The 18,573-nt window shown below is 43.4% G+C and overlaps 1 protein-coding gene across 1 annotated transcript; it reads left to right on the forward strand.

The window, feature by feature from the left end:
• Positions 1–205: 205 nt before the first annotated feature.
• On the forward strand, positions 206–5,539 carry LOC144507915 (frizzled-1-like). The gene has a single exon (XM_078235425.1). The coding sequence runs from the start codon at positions 2,893–2,895 to the stop codon at positions 4,627–4,629; it is 1,737 nt and encodes a 578-aa protein (XP_078091551.1). The 5' UTR covers positions 206–2,892; the 3' UTR covers positions 4,630–5,539.
• The last annotated feature ends 13,034 nt before the right edge of the window (positions 5,540–18,573 follow it).

An 18,573-nucleotide genomic window follows, 5' to 3' on the forward strand; every position in this document is an offset into this window, starting at 1 on the left:
GCAAACTGAAGCCAAGCGTCAACAGCAAAAGGACAGCTTTGCAATCCGAGCACCCTACCCACCCGCTCCACCAAACACAGTCTGCACCTCCTGTGCAGGTAATCTCTGTAGGTTATGCACTGGACTCCTCAGAACTCATTTTTAGTGTGAAAGCAAGTCATCTTTGGCTCTGAGGGACTGTATAAGAAGAAAATGTCATGAACTATGATTGCTTATTTTATTTGTATCATCACAATTCAGCACTTGCCACATTGATTTTTCAATAAGGGTGGGATTTTCCAGCCGTGCTCACCCCAAGACCAGAAAATCCCACCTGAGATCAACGGACCTTTGTATGGTCCTTCTCCCACCCCCTCCCCCACCCGCTACGATTCCTGTGGCGGGTGGGAGAGGAAAGTTCCAGTCATTATCTACCTATGGTCAGAGATGGAAATCTTGCCAGCTTCATGAAACTATTTGAAGAATAGGGGAGTTAACCCTTGTGCACTGGTCAATATTTGTCAACTTCCCAAAACGGATTATCTGGTGATTATCACATTGTTAGTTGTGGAAATTGGCTGCCGCTTTTCCCGCACTTCAACAGCTAATGCAAAAGTACTCCATTTGACTTGATTTGACAAAGGGTCATCTGGACTCGAAACGTCAGCTCTTTTCTGTCCTTACAGATGCTGCCAGACCTGCTGAGGTTTTCCAGCATTTTCTCTTTTGGTTTCAGATTCCAGCATCGGCAGCAATTTGCTTTTCTCCATTTGCTGTAATGCGATTAAAGGTGTGCAGTGGTCTTGAAAAGCACTATATAAATGCAAGTCATTGCTGTTATCACAATAAACGGCAAATATATCAAAATTCTAATAATTGCTGTGTTTAACAGCCAGCGCGCCCTGTGATTCCTTTAATTTATCAATCTATTTATCTGCTAATGTCCATGATGCCCGAATGATTGTCAGCCTTTTCTGGCCTCGGCACCGTGGCGTCAAATTATTGTCACTTCTCCTCAAAGTCTCGCTTGTAAAGTGCTTTCAAAGCAGGAGCTGATAACAGACCTAACTGATTTAGACAAGAAACAATTATTGCCTTATTTCGATAGCACTGTATCACAATGAATGAAATTCGACAACAGGTTGCCAAAACACTCCAAACATCGACGATCATACCAACGAATTATTGTTGACGAGATTAAATAATATGGGGAAGTAGGGACGTACTTAACTGTCAACGTGCTGCGACATGCCGCGTTTAAAAAAGAATCGCTTTAACTCAACCCAATAAGGGAATTTTTTGTACATTATGTGTTGCATCAGCTTGGAGACAGTCATGATTGAAGTGTTCTTGTTATGGTTTATAATCCTCTCAAATTCTATTTTGTTTGTAATAAAAATGCCAGTGCACTTACTTTCAAAATTCACGCTGAATTTTAAATGCTTTTTTTTGCTATTTCGTGATTTAGTTCAACTGTAAAAAGCTGTCGTAACTTGCTGGGCTTATAAACGAAAAAAAAACTGCAAAATAACTCAGCCCTAATGCCAGATTCACGCAGTAATTTTCGTGGTTGCAAATAAAACCTGAACGTCGAAAAGTTAGGTCGAATGCCCTCGTTACTCACTGGGCGGAGAGAAACAAAACTCATGGGGAGTGACATTTGGTTGTGTATGCTGGGGGGAGAGCTTTTCATCCTTGTTTCGTCCTCCTGAATAAGTTCCCACCCCAGCTGTCCCCCAACTCAGACCTAAACCGCTAAACATCTGGGAATCTCGCAGCGCCGACAACATCTATCTCGAACTCGGAACACTTGCAGTGCCTGAACCATGCCCTTGTAAACTCTCGTCAAGTTTACGACTTACACTGCCCAAGCCCAGAGCCCCAACTCCCCTTCCTTGGTCCCCACGTCCCTGAAATTTTCAGCCTCCTAACTCTCTCTCTCTCTCTCGCACACGCCTTCCTAGAACACTCAAAAAGATCAGCTCCCTCTCGTATCCTCAGACGTGTTTCATTCACATTCCTTTCTACAACCCTTAACTCTGTTTACCATCGGTGTGCTCAGCACCCTGGCGCCTCCCTCTTCCTTCACCCTGCCCTTAAAACTCAGCTTCCCTGGGGGTTACAGCGGTGCAAAGCCCAGGGTGTTAGTCCTGGAACTTCCCACCGCTCTGGCCAGCCCAACTGACCGGGGTAAGGCAGAGTGTGAGTGAAGTCCCAGAGTGCTGAGTCCTGTAACTTCCCACCGCTCTGGCTAGCCCACTGATCGGGGACAGAGAGGGTGAGTGAAGCCCCCAAGGTTGTGAGTCCTGTATAACTCCCCACCGCCCTGGCTAGCCACTGACCGGGGACATAGTTGGAAGTGAAGCCCCAGCTGAGTGGCCGCTCCCCGGGCTCGCAGCCCCAACTCTCCCCCCCCCCCCCCCCGCGCTAAACATCCAGCCAATGGTGCCAATTATTCAAATTTCCGCACGGCCGCCAACCAATCAGGGCGCTCCCTTTGGCTCGGGCTGGGCCGGGATCGGCTCGCGATTGGCTCGAGTTGGCGGATAGAGGAATGCACCGAGCCGGTTTCAAGGCACCCCTTGCTGATGCCGTGTTGAGCAGCCGGGCGGAGAGAACTGGGGGAGGTGGGCGCCTGGAAACAGGCGGCGGGGAGCTGATGGAGTGACACGAATGGACAGTGGAGTCGCGGAGCTGGCTTGCTTGCTGCTCGGGTTGGGACTCTCCTTTTCCTTTCGGCGTTTGAATTACTTCCAGCGTTGTTCTCTTCGGGCGACAAATCACATCTCCAAACTCCGGCGTCCGAAATTTTAAAGCGACAACAAAACGAAAACTTTTTGTTTTAATGCCGTGGAATCAATTGCTGCCGCGAAGTTGTTTGGAGAGAAGGAAAGAGCGAGGGAAGAAAAAAGTATGGCTGTGAGTAATTGTTTCCATCTGGATCTGGGCAAAGTTGCGAGCGCTCGCTGGCTGCTGGCGCTTCATCTGCTGCTGCTGCTGCAGGCTCCGGGAGCGGTCCGGCCACAGGGACAGTACAACAGCGAGAGGGGCATCTCCATCCCCGACCACGGCTTCTGCCAGCCCATCTCCATCCCGCTGTGCACGGACATCGCGTACAACCAGACCATCATGCCCAACCTGCTGGGGCACACCAACCAGGAGGACGCGGGCCTGGAGGTGCACCAGTTCTACCCGCTGGTCAAGGTGCAGTGCTCGCCCGAGCTCAAGTTCTTCCTGTGCTCCATGTACGCGCCGGTGTGCACGGTGCTGGAGCAGGCCATCCCGCCCTGCCGCTCGCTGTGCGAGCGGGCCCGCCAGGGCTGCGAGGCGCTGATGAACAAGTTCGGCTTCCAGTGGCCCGAGAGCCTGCGCTGCGAGAACTTCCCGGTGCACGGCTCCCTCGACCTGTGCGTGGGCCAGAACAACACGGAGCGGGGCAGCCCGACCCTGGACCCCACCCAGTCGCTGCCCGAGCCCGGCCCGGGGACCGGCACCGTCTACCCGCGGGGCCCGCTGCCGCCGCCGCCGTCGTCGCCGCACCAGCACTTTGTGTGCCCGCGGGTGCTGAAGGTGCCCGGCTACCTCAACTACCGCTTCCTGGGCGAGAAGGACTGCGGCGCCCCCTGCGAGCCGGGCCGCGGGCACGGCCTCATGTACTTCGGGCCCGAGGAGCTGCGCTTCGCCCGCGTCTGGATCGGCATCTGGTCGGTGCTGTGCTGCGCCTCCACCCTCTTCACCGTGCTCACCTACCTGGTGGACATGCCGCGCTTCAGCTACCCCGAGCGGCCCATCATCTTCCTGTCGGGCTGCTACACCATGGTGGCCGTGGCCTACATCGCCGGCTTCCTGCTGGAGGAGCGGGCGGTGTGCAACGAGCGCTTCGCCGACGACGGCTACCGCACCGTGGCGCAGGGCACCAAGAAGGAGGGCTGCACCATCCTCTTCATGATGCTCTACTTCTTCGGCATGGCCAGCTCCATCTGGTGGGTCATCCTCTCCCTCACCTGGTTCCTGGCGGCCGGCATGAAGTGGGGCCACGAGGCCATCGAGGCCAACTCGCAGTACTTCCACCTGGCGGCCTGGGCCGTGCCGGCCATCAAGACCATCACCATCCTGGCCGTGGGCCAGGTGGACGGCGACGTGCTGAGCGGGGTCTGCTTCGTGGGCCTGCACAACGTGGACGCGCTGCGGGGCTTCGTGCTGGCGCCGCTCTTCGTCTACCTCTTCATCGGCACCTCCTTCCTGCTGGCCGGCTTCGTCTCCCTGTTCCGCATCCGCACCATCATGAAGCACGACGGCACCAAGACCGAGAAGCTGGAGAAGCTGATGGTGCGCATCGGCGTCTTCAGCGTGCTCTACACCGTGCCCGCCACCATCGTCATCGCCTGCTATTTCTACGAGCAGGCCTTCCGCCCGCAGTGGCAGCGCAGCTGGGTCGGCCAGGCGTGCAAGGCGTACGCCATCCCCTGCCCCCGCGCCCCGCGCCCGCCCATGCGGCCCGACTTCACCGTCTACATGATCAAGTACCTCATGACCCTCATCGTGGGCATCACCTCTGGCTTCTGGATCTGGTCGGGCAAGACTCTGCACTCGTGGCGCAAGTTCTACACCAGACTGACGAACAGCAAACACGGCGAGACCACGGTGTGAGCGGGAAACTCCTGTCTTTTTTTAAAAGCAAAAAATTAAAATCACCATTCCGAGAGGAAGGGAGAGAGAACACACACAGACTCAAAAGTCCCACTTTGTGAGGTCTGTGGCACCCACTTTCTGAGGTATGTGGCACCCACTTTCTGAAATGTGTGATTCCCACTTTCTGACTTGTGAGATTCCCACTTTCTGACTTGTGAGGGTCCCACTTTGTGAAATGTGTGATCACCACTTTGACTTGAGGGTCCCACTTTCTGACTTGAGATTCCCACTTTGAGGTGTGAGGTTCCCACTTTCTGAAATATGAGATTTCCACTTTGAGGTGTGTGATTCCCACTTTCTGAGGATGTGAGGGTCCCACTGTCTGAAATGAGATTCCCACATTCTGACTTGAGAGTCCTACTTTCTGAGGTGTGACAGACTATATTTCAAGTACTGTAATGTACCTTGTAAATAGCTTCTTGTAAAGATTTTTTTGTAATTATATATTTGTATTTAAAATATCACCTCCAGAGGTGTATCTCGTTTCCCCCATGTGTGGAGGATTTTTTTCTCTTTTTTAAAAAAAATCTTTTTTGGTTTGAGGAGGAAAAGGCACTGGTTGTTTCAGTGCTCGCAAACCGAGGATTGTTGCAACTCAACTTTTGGTAGTCAAAACACCGTGGAGGAACTGGACTGCACAATGAATCGTAGACTGTGGAAAGTTAATCCTGGTGCCTGCCAACTCGCATGTCTGAATGTCGAGACCTTCCGACACATAAATTGGACCCGGAGGCAATGGGACATTTAGTCTTATCCCGGAATTAAAGGCTTCCCCTTGGGTCCTAACGCCAACCAGCTTACTATCACATCGCTATTCGTTACACAACTTTAGAACGATTGAATCAGAGGCGAGGCTGTTTTTTTTAAATAAACTAAATAATGATTTTATGCATTACTTTACTTTTACCTCTGGACACCCAGGTTACAATCCAGTATAATCCATATTTGATGGGTGCCCTGCTTCCCAAGTAATAAAGTTAATTGATTTTGTTTATTTTAGTCTTGCAAATTAATCTACCCCATATAGATTTATACAAAATTGCTGAATCAAAATAAGTCTTGAAATCTGAAATTATACAGGGCATAGGAGCACTTAGTTTTGCTATTTATTTTGATTAGTTCCTCAATTGTCAGTACTAATTTCATTGGCTGGTGCACCAGGGGAAAATAAAAACACTCCATTTGTTATGTTAATTCAGCCCTACTGGAAGATCACTCTCAATGCATTTTTGTTATAGATTGTTTTTGACTTGACTTTGCTTTAATGTTTTCTTGGGAGAGGCAGAAAATACTGCTTTTCTGTAGCATCCCATAAAGGAATTGCTTAAAAGTCTAAAAACCAGATGGCGATGTTTATATTGAACAGCTGAATAAGCAAAATTAATACTCTTTTGGTAGCCTTTTTTGTTTTTAGAGAACAGGGGGAGTGGTGAACTTCAGAATCATGTGAACGGGATCAAGGTTGAGCTGAGAGTAATGTTAGGACCCAGAGTTAATGTTGTTATGGGGTAGACCATAATAAGACTCGACTGATGTTTTATTAGCGTTTAAAAAGAACCCATTCCCATTCTATTCCAAGTGAGTGGTCCAGAAAACAGATTACCTGTAGAAATAATCTGTAGTACCATACCCAGCACATTTAATCCATTGATTGAAGTGTGGGACATTTTTGTGTGAAAATGGCAAATGCCTTTTTCTTTTTCATTGTGCTATATTACAAGCATTTTAGTACAAGCATTTTAAAAGCACCGTAACTGCACATACAGGCATTTTTATTGTACTGTATTTTAAGATAATTTGCATGATTGTTATCAAATAATTAATAGGAGTCTGTAGCCATAACACCATACAAGCCTGTACTCATGATTCAAATTCATTATTGGCTTCAAGTCCCCGACGAGCAAAAATTGTCTGAACTTGGTATTCATTTATTCTTGTTCACCATTACAGAATCCTTTATATTTATAGAGCAATAGAAAAGTTTATATATTCCATATTTTTAATTTCATTGAAATAAAACTTCCAACTTTTTGTACAAAAATTAAATTGCGTCTGCCTTTACAGAAGTTTGTGTGCTTTAAAAAATAGGAACACACTCACAACACATTGTACACCTTGGCACTAAATTCTGTCTTCTGCAGGAGAATGCTGTTTGGTTTGTTTACTTGGTAGATATTGTTTTAGCTATGTCTTAATATGCTTATCTGCTGTTTGAAATCGGAACAGATGAACAGAAACCTTTTATGGTTATAATGTCACATTGTTTTTCATAAAATACTTTAACACTTTGCCTTAATGTCACACAAGATTTCCCAAATCTAAAAGTAAACAAAAGCACAAAATTTCCCATTAGAATACATCATTTCAGATCACCCTTCAGTAGTCCATCCAAACAATTAAAAAAGCATAATTTGAAGGTTCACACATTCTAATAACTATTGTACACCAAGGTGTATTTGTATTTCTGGATTTATTCAATACCAGCATAAGTTAAATGGTTAGCCCTTTTGGGTACTTAAGAATACACTTCAACAATAAATATATTTCAAAATATATAAATACGAATCAATGTTTCCAACAAAATTTAAAATATAGAATTTTAAATATGACAAGTATTTATTTGAAAAAAATATTAGACACGAGCCTGAATTTGAATGTAGGCAGTCAAATGTGGTAGGATCTCAAATGTGCTCTGTGTTGGCAGCCTTGCCTCCTAATTCTTCATATTTTGAAAAATGCTGACATCTGCATGTTTCTCTGATTCCGTTTTACCATACAGTATATAGAATTGGAATTTTTGGTGATAAATATTTTATAATCGAATATATCTTTTGAAGTTAAAGACCTGCACTCCACAATCGTGACACAATTTAATTCTGACTTGACAGTATCCAAAATACATTCAAATGTCACTTATCTACAATATTCTGATCAAGTTTTCAGATTATACATTTTTAGACAATATTAATAGGGTGAAATGTAAAACAAAATCAAAATGATAAGTGGTTTTATTATCTCAAAGCCTCTTGTTTTAGCACGGCATCTCCTGGAATGGCCTCAGAATCTCAAATCTATGATATAAGCACATTACTAAAGTGCAATTCATAACAATCTGTATTTGATTTCATTCCAACAACCATTTTGGTTTCATGAAGATAAATGTATGCATTTGTCAAGGTCACACACCAGCTGTTTTGTGATGCTTTTCTAAAAGTAGTAGACCATTATTAACTCCCTAAATCTGTGGATATATTTATGCATATCCCATACAGAATGGGCACTCTAATCCTTATTTATTTCCTAAGGGAGTGGCAGATAATTCCAGACATGTGACTAGATTTTGGGAACCAAATTTTTGGTTTACCGTTCAGTTCTTGGATCCTATTTTTGGAAGTTGGTCATTAAATAGTACTTCCACAAGCTTCATTATCCTTCATCTTTTAAGTAGCTGGGCACCAGAGATGCCTTTACACATTTAAATTGTGTAGATTTAAGCTTGTCCGTTGCTAATTACTGAACTGCAAATTACTCTATATTGTAACACAGGGAATGTGTATTTTGAGGGGTGCACATTTGGTGAATAATTTGACAGTAAAATCTGTATGAATTGTAAAAAGAACACTCAGGGTAACATTTAAATAATCAAATTGTCAATAGCCATGTTTAAAACCGGTTATTGATTAACTGTTCATAATTTTAAAAATAAAAATGTCACTGATTCTTATTATTTCAAAAGGGATCTAAAATTAATATTCAACTGTTGTATCATCTAAGTATATTCTTTTAAACACATTTCAAATTGTAGGAACTGTGATATTGGGTTTATTTATTTTAAAATGTTTGACCATTAAAAGGATTTCATTTAGCTCAAACTATTAACATTAAAAATAGTCGTTGATGTGGCATTTTTAAGTGCTTTTATATCGCATCTTCATATTAACCTAATATATGCATTTTCAATACTTATTAAATCTAATATTCTGGCTGATGGGATTTTCCATGATGCAACCTACAAAGTAAGCTTCTAGTATGCAATTTACTTAGTTCCAAGCCATCATATTAATATAGCATTTTGTTTTAAATAACTTTAACTGAACAGCAATTCTCAGGCCTTTGGTTCCACAGGTGCAATGTCTCATTTTATAATCTTAATTATTAGGTTTGAAAGATAGACTGTCAAAAGCTGATTTAGCTCCTAGGTCAAGAATGGTTTGTATACCGTTTTCCTAACAGGGGTGCCATGCTTCCTCACTGCCTTGGAATTCCTCACGTCTACCTTCGAAGAAAAGAATCTTGTAATATGACATAAACATTAAAGATTTGAATTTTTTTATTACTGTTCTTGATGTAATGTGACATTTGTTGCAACATTTATTAATTTGTGGTCTCCGATGAAACCAAATCTTCTGCAGAACATTTTAAAAAATAAAAACAAGTTCACAAGGTATTTATTTGCTGTAAAGTAAGGTTAGCTAAATCCTGAAAGCTGTGTGTGTATCAATCAAGGACTGTATCAGCCTATAAATTTGGGATTACAATCAGTTGCAATCTGAAAGAAGAGTCATCAAATTAATACAAAAGAAATCTTTCTGTAGGACTGATGAATGCAATGAGCAATTGAACTGAAGTATCAAGTTGGCAAAGAGAAAAATTCACAGCAGATTGATTCCATCAATTTTAAAAAACCAATCCCAACAGGAAACCACACCTGTTGGGAACCCTAGCACACTCTGCACATACTTTTCCACCATATGAGGCCAGGCCCTCCAGTGATTGTGCACTTCAGTCTGCCTGTATTTATTCCTGGAAGCACTGCAACCTTATATATGCAGCTGGAGAGGAGGTGGATTATTCTGTTTAATCACTCCACCCATAGTTACTTAATCAAATATAGCGCAACATCATTGATGCACGTATAAATCTCTTAAGCTTCATCCTTATAATTTATTTCAATTAAAACTCATTTGTTACAACCTTGCAATGCACTTGAAAACAACTCTCCCACTTCTACAAAGTACGGAAGTATCAAAATGCAAAGTTAATGCAGTCATCAGAGTGAAGGTTGTGAACCAGTAAAAGTGTATTTGCAAAATTTGATACATTATTGCTTTTTATGAAGGGTTACTTCATCATGCCTAATGTCTAAAAATATTGATACCAATCAAATTGTAGGACATCCAACTTCAAGAATAATGGTACGGCAATATTTTAAGCCAATTATAAAAAATATTCATGCACTTAAATTCTGTACCCTTTTTCCATGTAAAATTGACCAATTTGTTTTGGATGAGCTATAAGTATGACCTGCATAATAATCATTGGTTGCAAAAAAACAAATATAAAATTATTTTTTAGTTTGATCATAGCAGTGGAATAGGAAGCATCAGTATAGTGTCTGATATTTATACATGATGATTAACCCTGCGTTGCTATAGTACAACACATTTACTGAATCAATATGAAAAATAAAGACATTGGGTTACACAGTGTCTTACATGATCGCAAAACATCCCAACTTCAAACCCAATAAAAGTACTTACAAAGTGTGATCAACTGTAATACAGGAAATTAAGCATCCAATTTGCACACAACAAAATCCCAGAAACAAATGCCCAGATCATCTATTTTAGATACTGACTGAGGGATAGATGTTTACCAGGACACCGAAAGAACCTTCCCCCCCCCCCCCCCCCCCCCCGTCCTTTGGCAAATGATACCAAGGATCTTTTATTAATGCATTTTGAAGCTGGTTGATGATGTAGGAAACCAGATGGTAATCTTTTCCTCAATTTATAGATTGCAGCATTAAAAATGCTCGCCTCCTCCCTAACTAACTCCCAGTGTCCCAGAAATCTCTCTTCATTCTCTTTGTAAGAAAAACAAAAGTCTATCTTTATACCTGCTTATGGTACTTAATCAATCAATGCCCTCCAGGGTAAGTATCCTTACCCTGAATGCGATTAACAGATTCTCCTCTACAAAGCATTATGACAAGCCATATTTGAAAACAAACTAAAGAAAAATTGTTTTCCATGTTCTGTACGCCACATCATTACACTGGATGTCCCTCTTCTCGGCACTCCCAATACCTTCTTTGTGCAAGCATCCCTTTTTGTAAAAGATTCCAGCAATTGATGAATTGTATCAACCCACTTGATCTTGGAAATTTATTTTACAGTAGCGAGTCAATTCTCAAATCAGTCACACACTTTCTCGAATGTACGTTATCCCATAGGGAACAATGATCTACTTAACATTCAATGGGCAAACTATCCCCTGAACACCCCCTGTATAGAATTTCCCCTAAAATATTTGACAAGTAAAAGCCAATTTCTATTGTTTCGACAAGAGCCGGTGTTTCCCCAACTGAAATACTTTTAAGTGTCCTTTTCATTTTCGTAACTTCCCAGGCCAAGGGACAACGTTTTCCATTTTCACCCACCAAGAACATTATAAAACCAGCTGAACTCAAATACCTATCCAGTAGATTGGCATGAGAATTGTCACTAAAAATGACTAATTTCATCCCTTTCGGCTAAAAACCCTGGGTACGCATTTCTCCATGTTTAATTGTTTAATGTTTTATTTGTTCTTGTAGCATGTTTCATCATAGTACTTGGTTCCAAGATATTAAAGATAGCATCTGGTCTTGTCTGAGTGCATAGCCGATTCAACTGTCCAATCAAGCTTCTTAATTGCTCTGTTTCTTTAAATGTAATACAAACTTTATGTGACAACCTAGCATGGTTTATCAGTATATGAGTAATACTTTCTGGTTAAGATTAAACGTTACTCCAGACCTATTTAATGTCTAGGGCAATATATTTAAAGGCCCTCTAAGTCTGACATGCAATCTTAAATTCCCCCTTAATCTTATCTATACCTAATTCCTCAAATTCCACAGAACCTCCCCATTGAAAATCATCGACAAGTATCAAAAATGCCTGAGAGTTTGTGTTCATGGTACCAGTAGAACATTGCTGGATCTGCTTTCAGTTAAGTACAGCTTACTTTCAACTGAGGAATACCACCAAAGCCTTGCTGCATCCATCATTCAATTTATAAATGCATTTAATTTCCACAATTTCCCTTCTATATCATTTGCCTCTTTAGGCAATTTCAAAAGCACTTCTCTGAAAATTGACTCTAATGTTGATCAACTTACATTTCCATAAAAGTTGAGCCAAAAAAGCTAAAAAAAACAGTTCAGACTTCTTTTTCCCACAATGTGAGGAGTCCGTTCTAACAGCTTGATCTCCAAGTGGTTCTTCAAAACCCTGAACCACTAGTCTTGCTGTAGCTGGGATGACTTTTTCCATAAGGCTAGCTGTCCTCTACCTGGTTCTTCAGAGTAAACACCAAATTCCTTCCAACTCTTTTTCTTTGGCCTCTCTTAATCTGGTAATTTGTTCGGAACATAGGAGCAGGAGTAGGCCATTTGTCCCTTTGAGACTGCTCTACCATTTCATTAGATCATGGCTGATCATCACCTACCTTAATGCCACTTCCCTACACAATCCTCATGTCCCTTGATGTCATTAGTACATCTATTGTTTTGACCAGAGCCAAGGATACTTTTAAGCATCCTTTTCATTTTCTTACCTTCCCATCGATGTCTGTCTTCAACATGCTCAATGATTGAGCTTTCACAGCCCTCTGGAGTAGAGAATTTTAATGATTTGCCATCCTTTGAATGAAGAAATTGCTCCTCAACTCAGTTCGAAATGCCCTTTATTCCGAGACTGTGCCCTCTGGTTCTAGATTCACCAGCTGAGGGAAACGTCCTAGCTACATCAATTGTTGGTAGCAATGAAAACTTAATGATCATAAAGGCTTCTATTTCTAGTAGTGTTCCTAGATTTTGCTGTAATTCTTGATCTAGTCTAATGTAACGCATAATCTAGTCATGCAATGGCCTCTAGGTGCACTTCTTTCTGGACTACTGCTACAGGATCTTTCCCTCCCATGATCATGTTCGATCACTGGTACATTTTCAAACACAAGAATCACTCCCAGATCCATGATGAGAACTTGCACTACTATGAGAACTTCCTTGCTTTCCACTCTTCCACGTCATTCTACCATTCCATAGATCTTACTTCTCCATCGTCTTAGACATGTAATCAATATTTGAACTTGATGGTAGCTTTCCCTGCCCTCTCTACAATAGTTGCATTGGTCCATTCTGGTATGTATATCATCCTAGTGTCAATGTTAGGCAGTTGCCCTTTGTCCACAACAGTCCTGTTCAGTACATCAGTATCATTCTGCCTGTCATCACCAGGCCTGAGGTCTACCATATTCTGTTCCCCACAACTGCCAAGCACTTCAAACAAAAAACAGTACAGCACAGGAAACAGGCCCTTTGGCCCTCCAAGCCTGTGCTGTTCCTTGGTCCAACTAGACCAATCGTTTGTATCCCTCCATTCCCAGGCTGCTCATGTGACTATCCAGGTAAGTCTTAAATGATGTCAGCGTGTCTGCCTCCACCACACTACTTGGCAGCGTATTCCAGGCCCCCACCACCCTCTAATATCTGAGTTATACTTCGCCCCTCTCACCTTGAGCCCGTGACCCCTTGTGAAGGTGGAGAAGGTGGTGATCTGGGAAAAAGTTTTCCACCGTTCACCCTATCTATCCCCTTCATAATCTTGTACACCTCTATTAGATCTCCCCTCAATCTCCGTCTTTCCAGGGAGAACAACCCCAGTTTACCCAATCTCTCCTCATAGCTAAGACCCTCCATACCAGGCAACATCCTGGTAAACCTTCTCTGCACTCTCTCTAATGCCTCCACGTCCTTCTGGTAGTGCGGCGACCAGAACTGGATGCAGTACTCCAAATGTGGCCTAACCAGCGTTCTATACAGCTGCATCATCAGACTCCAGCTTTTATACTCTATACCCCGTCCGATAAAGGCAAGCATACCATATGCCTTCTTCACCACCTTCTCCACCTGTGTTGCCACCTTCAAGGATTTGTGGACTTGCACACCTAGGTCCCTCTGTGTTTCTATACTCTTGATGACTCTGACATTTATTGTACAACTCCTCTCTACATTATTTCTTCCAAAATGCATCAGTTCGCATTTATCCGGATTAAACTCCATCTGCCTCCTCTCCGTCCAATTTTCCAGCCTATCTATATCCTGCTGTATTGCCCGACAATGCTCATCGCTATCCGCAAGTCCAGCCATCTTCGTGTCATCCGCAAACTTGCTGATAACACCAGTTACACCTTCTTCCAAATCATTTATATATATCACAGGTCCCAGTACAGAGCCCTGCGGAACACCACTGGTCACAGACCTCCAGCCGGAAAAAGACCCTTCGACTGCTACCCTCTGTCTCCTGTGGCCAAGCCAGTTTTCTACCCATCTAGCCACCTCTCCTTGTATCCCATGAGCCTTAACCTTCTTAACCAACCTGCCATGTGGGACTTTATCAAATGCCTTACTGAAATCCATATAGACGACATCCACAGCCCTTCCTTCGTCAACCGTTTTTGTCACTTCCTCAAAAAACTCCACCAAATTTGTAAGGCACGACCTCCCTCTTACAAAGCCATGCTGTCTGTCACTAATGAGATTGTTCTGTTCTAAATGCACATACATCCTGTCTCTAAGAATCCTCTCCAACAACTTCTCTACCACGGATGTCAAGCTCACCGACCTATAATTTCCCGGGTTATCCCTGCTACCCTTCTTAAACAACGGGACCACATTCGCTATCCTCCAATCCTCAGGGACCTCACCCTGTGTCCAAAGAAGCGACAAAGATTTCCGTCAGAGGCCCAGCAATTTCATCTCTCGTCTCCCTGAGCAGTCTAGGATAGATGCCATCAGGCCTTGGGGCTTTGTCAGTTTTAATGTTCCCTAAAAAACCTAACACTTCCTCCCTTGTAATGGAGATTTTCTCTAACGGGTCAACACCTCCCTCCGAGACACTCTCGATTAACACGTCCCTCTCCTTCGTGAATACCGATGCAAAGTATTCATTTAGGATCTCCCCTATTCCCTTGGGTTCTAAGCATAATTCCCCTCCTTTGTCCCTGAGAGGTCCGAGTTTCTCCCTGACAACTCTTTTGTTCCTAATGTATGAATAGAATGCCTTAGGATTCTCCTTAATCCTGCCTGCCAAGAACATCTCGTGACCTCTTTTTGCCCTTCTAACTCCCCATTTGAGTTCTTTCGTACTCTCTCTGTATTCCTCCAGAGCTCCATCTGTTTTCAGTTGCCTGGACTTAACGTACGCCTCCCTTTTCATTTTAATCAGATCCTCAATTTCCCTGGTTATCCACGGCTCTCGAATCCTACCTTTCCTATCTTTCCTTTTTCCAGGCACATGCCTATCCTGCAGCCTTATCAATTGTTCCTTAAAAGACTCCCACTTGCATGTGAGGTGGAGGGTGCCTCAACTCTTCAAATTCTGAATGTTTGCAATCAATCTCAATGAGCCATCATTAATTGACCTCAGCAGTTTAACTACCATGTTGAAGAACAATTGTCTCATCTTCACACTTTATCATCTTCCCCAGATCTTTCCACTTTTTAATGACCCTTTAGAGTATACTAAATCCCAGGATTAACATTTATCTCAGACGGTCTGCCACAATGTTTTAGAGCTCTCTGAATTTTCTCTGGGAATTTGACGTGATGAATGCCCTGCCCCTACATTCAAGTGTGCAGAAAAAAATACCTAATTGTAGTCCCTTCTCGGCAGAAGGACATGACATGGCACAGAAGGTAATTTGAAATTCCTCTCAGACCAATTGATAAGGACTATAATGCTTGCCTCCACATCTGAAGCAAATTCTTTGCATGGACTGACCATGCCATTTAACTTGCAGTTTCATTGATTGGCTACTGCTGAGAGGGCCTCCATTTTGGTGTTCATGACCACAATGTTGATATTTTCACACATCGCTAAACCTGTCATTGGCAAATAGCCCGCCCCCCACCCCCACCCCAGTCAGTCTTTTAGCCAGTGCGCCAACTCCAGTCCCTATCCATTACTCCATGATTTCGTTGAAAATCACCCTTTTGTCCATACCATGTATTAATGTAGTAAGATTGAATCTTGTTGCCACGTGTAAAGTGTAAAATTAAAATGGTTGTCTTTGTCCCACACCGTCAAAGCCATGGCCACTTCTTCATTCAAGTCTGCTGCCAATGAAAGACTGGACAACTTACAATGGGACATGATAGTGTCCCCTGATACTTTTAACCTATGTCACATTTTGCACTAATCTCCAGAGTGAGCCTTGTATCCTTAGCATCAACCACACCTGTTAAGGGGATGCAAAAAATTGCAAGTCCATTGACTTTCCAAAAATAATTGCTTCATCATGTTCCATGTCCAGTTCCATTTGTGCATTTTAATAGAAGATTTGCTCAGCAGCCAGGGTATCCCACTAGAGACTACATCACTACTAGTGAAGTGGCTTACTTCAGCAATTTTGCATAGAATCACTCTTCTTAATTACCTCAATGTGTTGTCATCCCCAAAGCTGAAACAAGTAAAACCTTCATATTCCCTGACCTTACTTCGATCCTCACTGCTGAATGAATGTAAAGAACATTTTAACCAATCTGCTCTACACACTGCTGAGGTGCAACCAATATCTAACACAGAACAATTAAATGAATTCAGGCCCAATAGACTTATTACCAACAAAAGTGTCTTGTGACAAATACTTTCCATCAGACTAATCAAAAAACACTGTTGTTTCGCTTTGAGCACAAGATCATAAGAAATAGGAACAGGAGGAGGCCATTCAGTCCCTTGAGCCTGCTACACCATTCAATAGGATCATGGCTGATCCAACAATCCTCACGTCCACTTTCTTGAACTTTTCGCAGAACCCTTGATTCACTTACTGATCGAAGATCTATCTATCTCAGCCTTAAATATACAGAGTACCTTTGCCCCACAGCTCTCTGTGGCAAAGACTCTCAACCTTCTGAGGGAAGAAATTCTTCCTCATCTCAGTCTTAAATTGGCACCTCGTTATTCTGAGACTATGCCCTCTGGTCTGAGACTCTCCCATGATGGGAGACATTCTCTCAGTATTTACCCTGTCAAGCCCCTGAAAAATCCTATATGTTTCAATGGGATCACCTCTCATTCTTCTAAATTCCAATGAATAGAGTCCCAACCTGTTTAACCTTTCCTCATAAGACAATTCCTCCATACCAGGGATCATCCTAGTGAACCCTCTTTGAACTGCCTCCAGGGAAATAATACCCTTAAATAAGAGGACCAAAACTGCTCACAGTACTCCAGATGTGGTCTCACTAATACCTTGTACAGTTGCAGCAAGACTTTTTTTTTCCTTTTCGTTGAAGTCTATGGTAAGATAAGTCAAGCACAGTGCATGCTGGAGTTCAATTTGTACAGAATTTGACCACAGCAACTGAAAATCCTGCAACTCTCAGGCCCCAGAGAAAAACTGGGCAAGAGGACATTCCACTCTCAGTGAACTTCTTTCATGTATTTCTAATATTGAATGGTCAACTTTTTCAGAATTGTGTACTATGATGTTATTTCTAACCTACATGAAGAAGGAAACTAGTGCTCAATGACAATGTGAAGAAATAATTTAAGAGATTGTTTAGTTTTTGCAACTTACTATGAGTGGGGGAGAATGTGCAGTTCATAGAATAATTGAATCCCTATAGTGCAGAAGAAGGCCATTTGGCCCATCGAGTTATTCACCGACAACAATCCCACCCAGGCCCTATCCCCGTAACCCCACATATTTACCCTGCTAATCCCTCTAACCTATGCATCCCGGGACACCAAGGGGCTATTTAGCACGGCCAATCAACCTAACCCACACATCGTTGGACAGTGGGAGGAAACCGGAGCACCCGGTGGAAACCCACGCAGACAATGGGAGAATGTGCAAACTCCACACAGTCAGTAACCCAAGCCGGGAATCGAACCCAGATCCCTGGAGCTGTGAGGCAGCAGTGCTAACCACTGTGCCAAAGAACAAAGAACAAAGAACAGTACAGCACAGGAAACAGGCCCTTCGGCCCTCCAAGCCTGTGCCGCTCCTTGGTCCAACTAGACCAATCGTTTGTATCCCTCCATTCCCAGGCTGCTCATGTGACTATCCAGGTAAGTCTTAAACGATGTCAGCGTGCCTGCCTCCACCACCCTACTTGGCAGCACATTCCAGGCCCCCACCACCCTCTGTGTAAAAAACGTCCCTCTGATGTCTGAGTTATACTTCACCCCTCTCAGCTTGAGCCCGTGACCCCTCGTGATCGTCACCTCCAACCTGGGAAAAAGCTTCCCACTGTTCACCCTATCTATACCCTTCATAATCTTGTACACCTCTATTAGATCTCCCCTCATTCTCCGTCTCTCCAAGGAGAACAACCCCAGTCTACCCAATCTCTCCTCATAGCTAAGACCCTCCATACCAGGCAACATCCTGGTAAACCTTCTCTGCACTCTCTCCAATGCCTCCACGTCCTTCTGGTAGTGCGGCGACCAGAACTGGACGCAGTACTCCAAATGTGGCCTAACCAGCGTTCTATACAGCTGCATCATCAGACTCCAGCTTTTATACTCTATACCCCGTCCTATAAAGGCAAGCATACCATATGCCTTCTTCACCACCTTCTCCACCTGTGTTGCCACCTTCAAGGATTTGTGGACTTGCACACCTAGGTCCCTCTGTGTTTCTATACTCCTGATGACTCTGCCATTTATTGTATAACTCCTCCCTACATTATTTCTTCCAAAATGCATCACTTCGCATTTATCCGGATTAAATTCCATCTGCCACCTCTCCGCCCAATTTTCCAGCCTATCTATATCCTGCTGTATTGCCCGACAATGCTCTTCGCTATCCGCAATGCCAGCCATCTTCGTGTCATCCGCAAACTTG

The sequence above is a fragment of the Mustelus asterias genome, chromosome 2, assembly GCF_964213995.1.
Source record: "Mustelus asterias chromosome 2, sMusAst1.hap1.1, whole genome shotgun sequence".
In the NCBI taxonomy this organism is placed as follows: Eukaryota; Metazoa; Chordata; class Chondrichthyes; order Carcharhiniformes; family Triakidae; genus Mustelus; species Mustelus asterias.

Coding starts and splice junctions, on each gene's coding strand:
- LOC144507915 (XM_078235425.1), top strand. CDS start 2,893: ATGGCTGTGAGTAATTGTTTCCATCTGGATCTGGGCAAAGTTGCGAGC.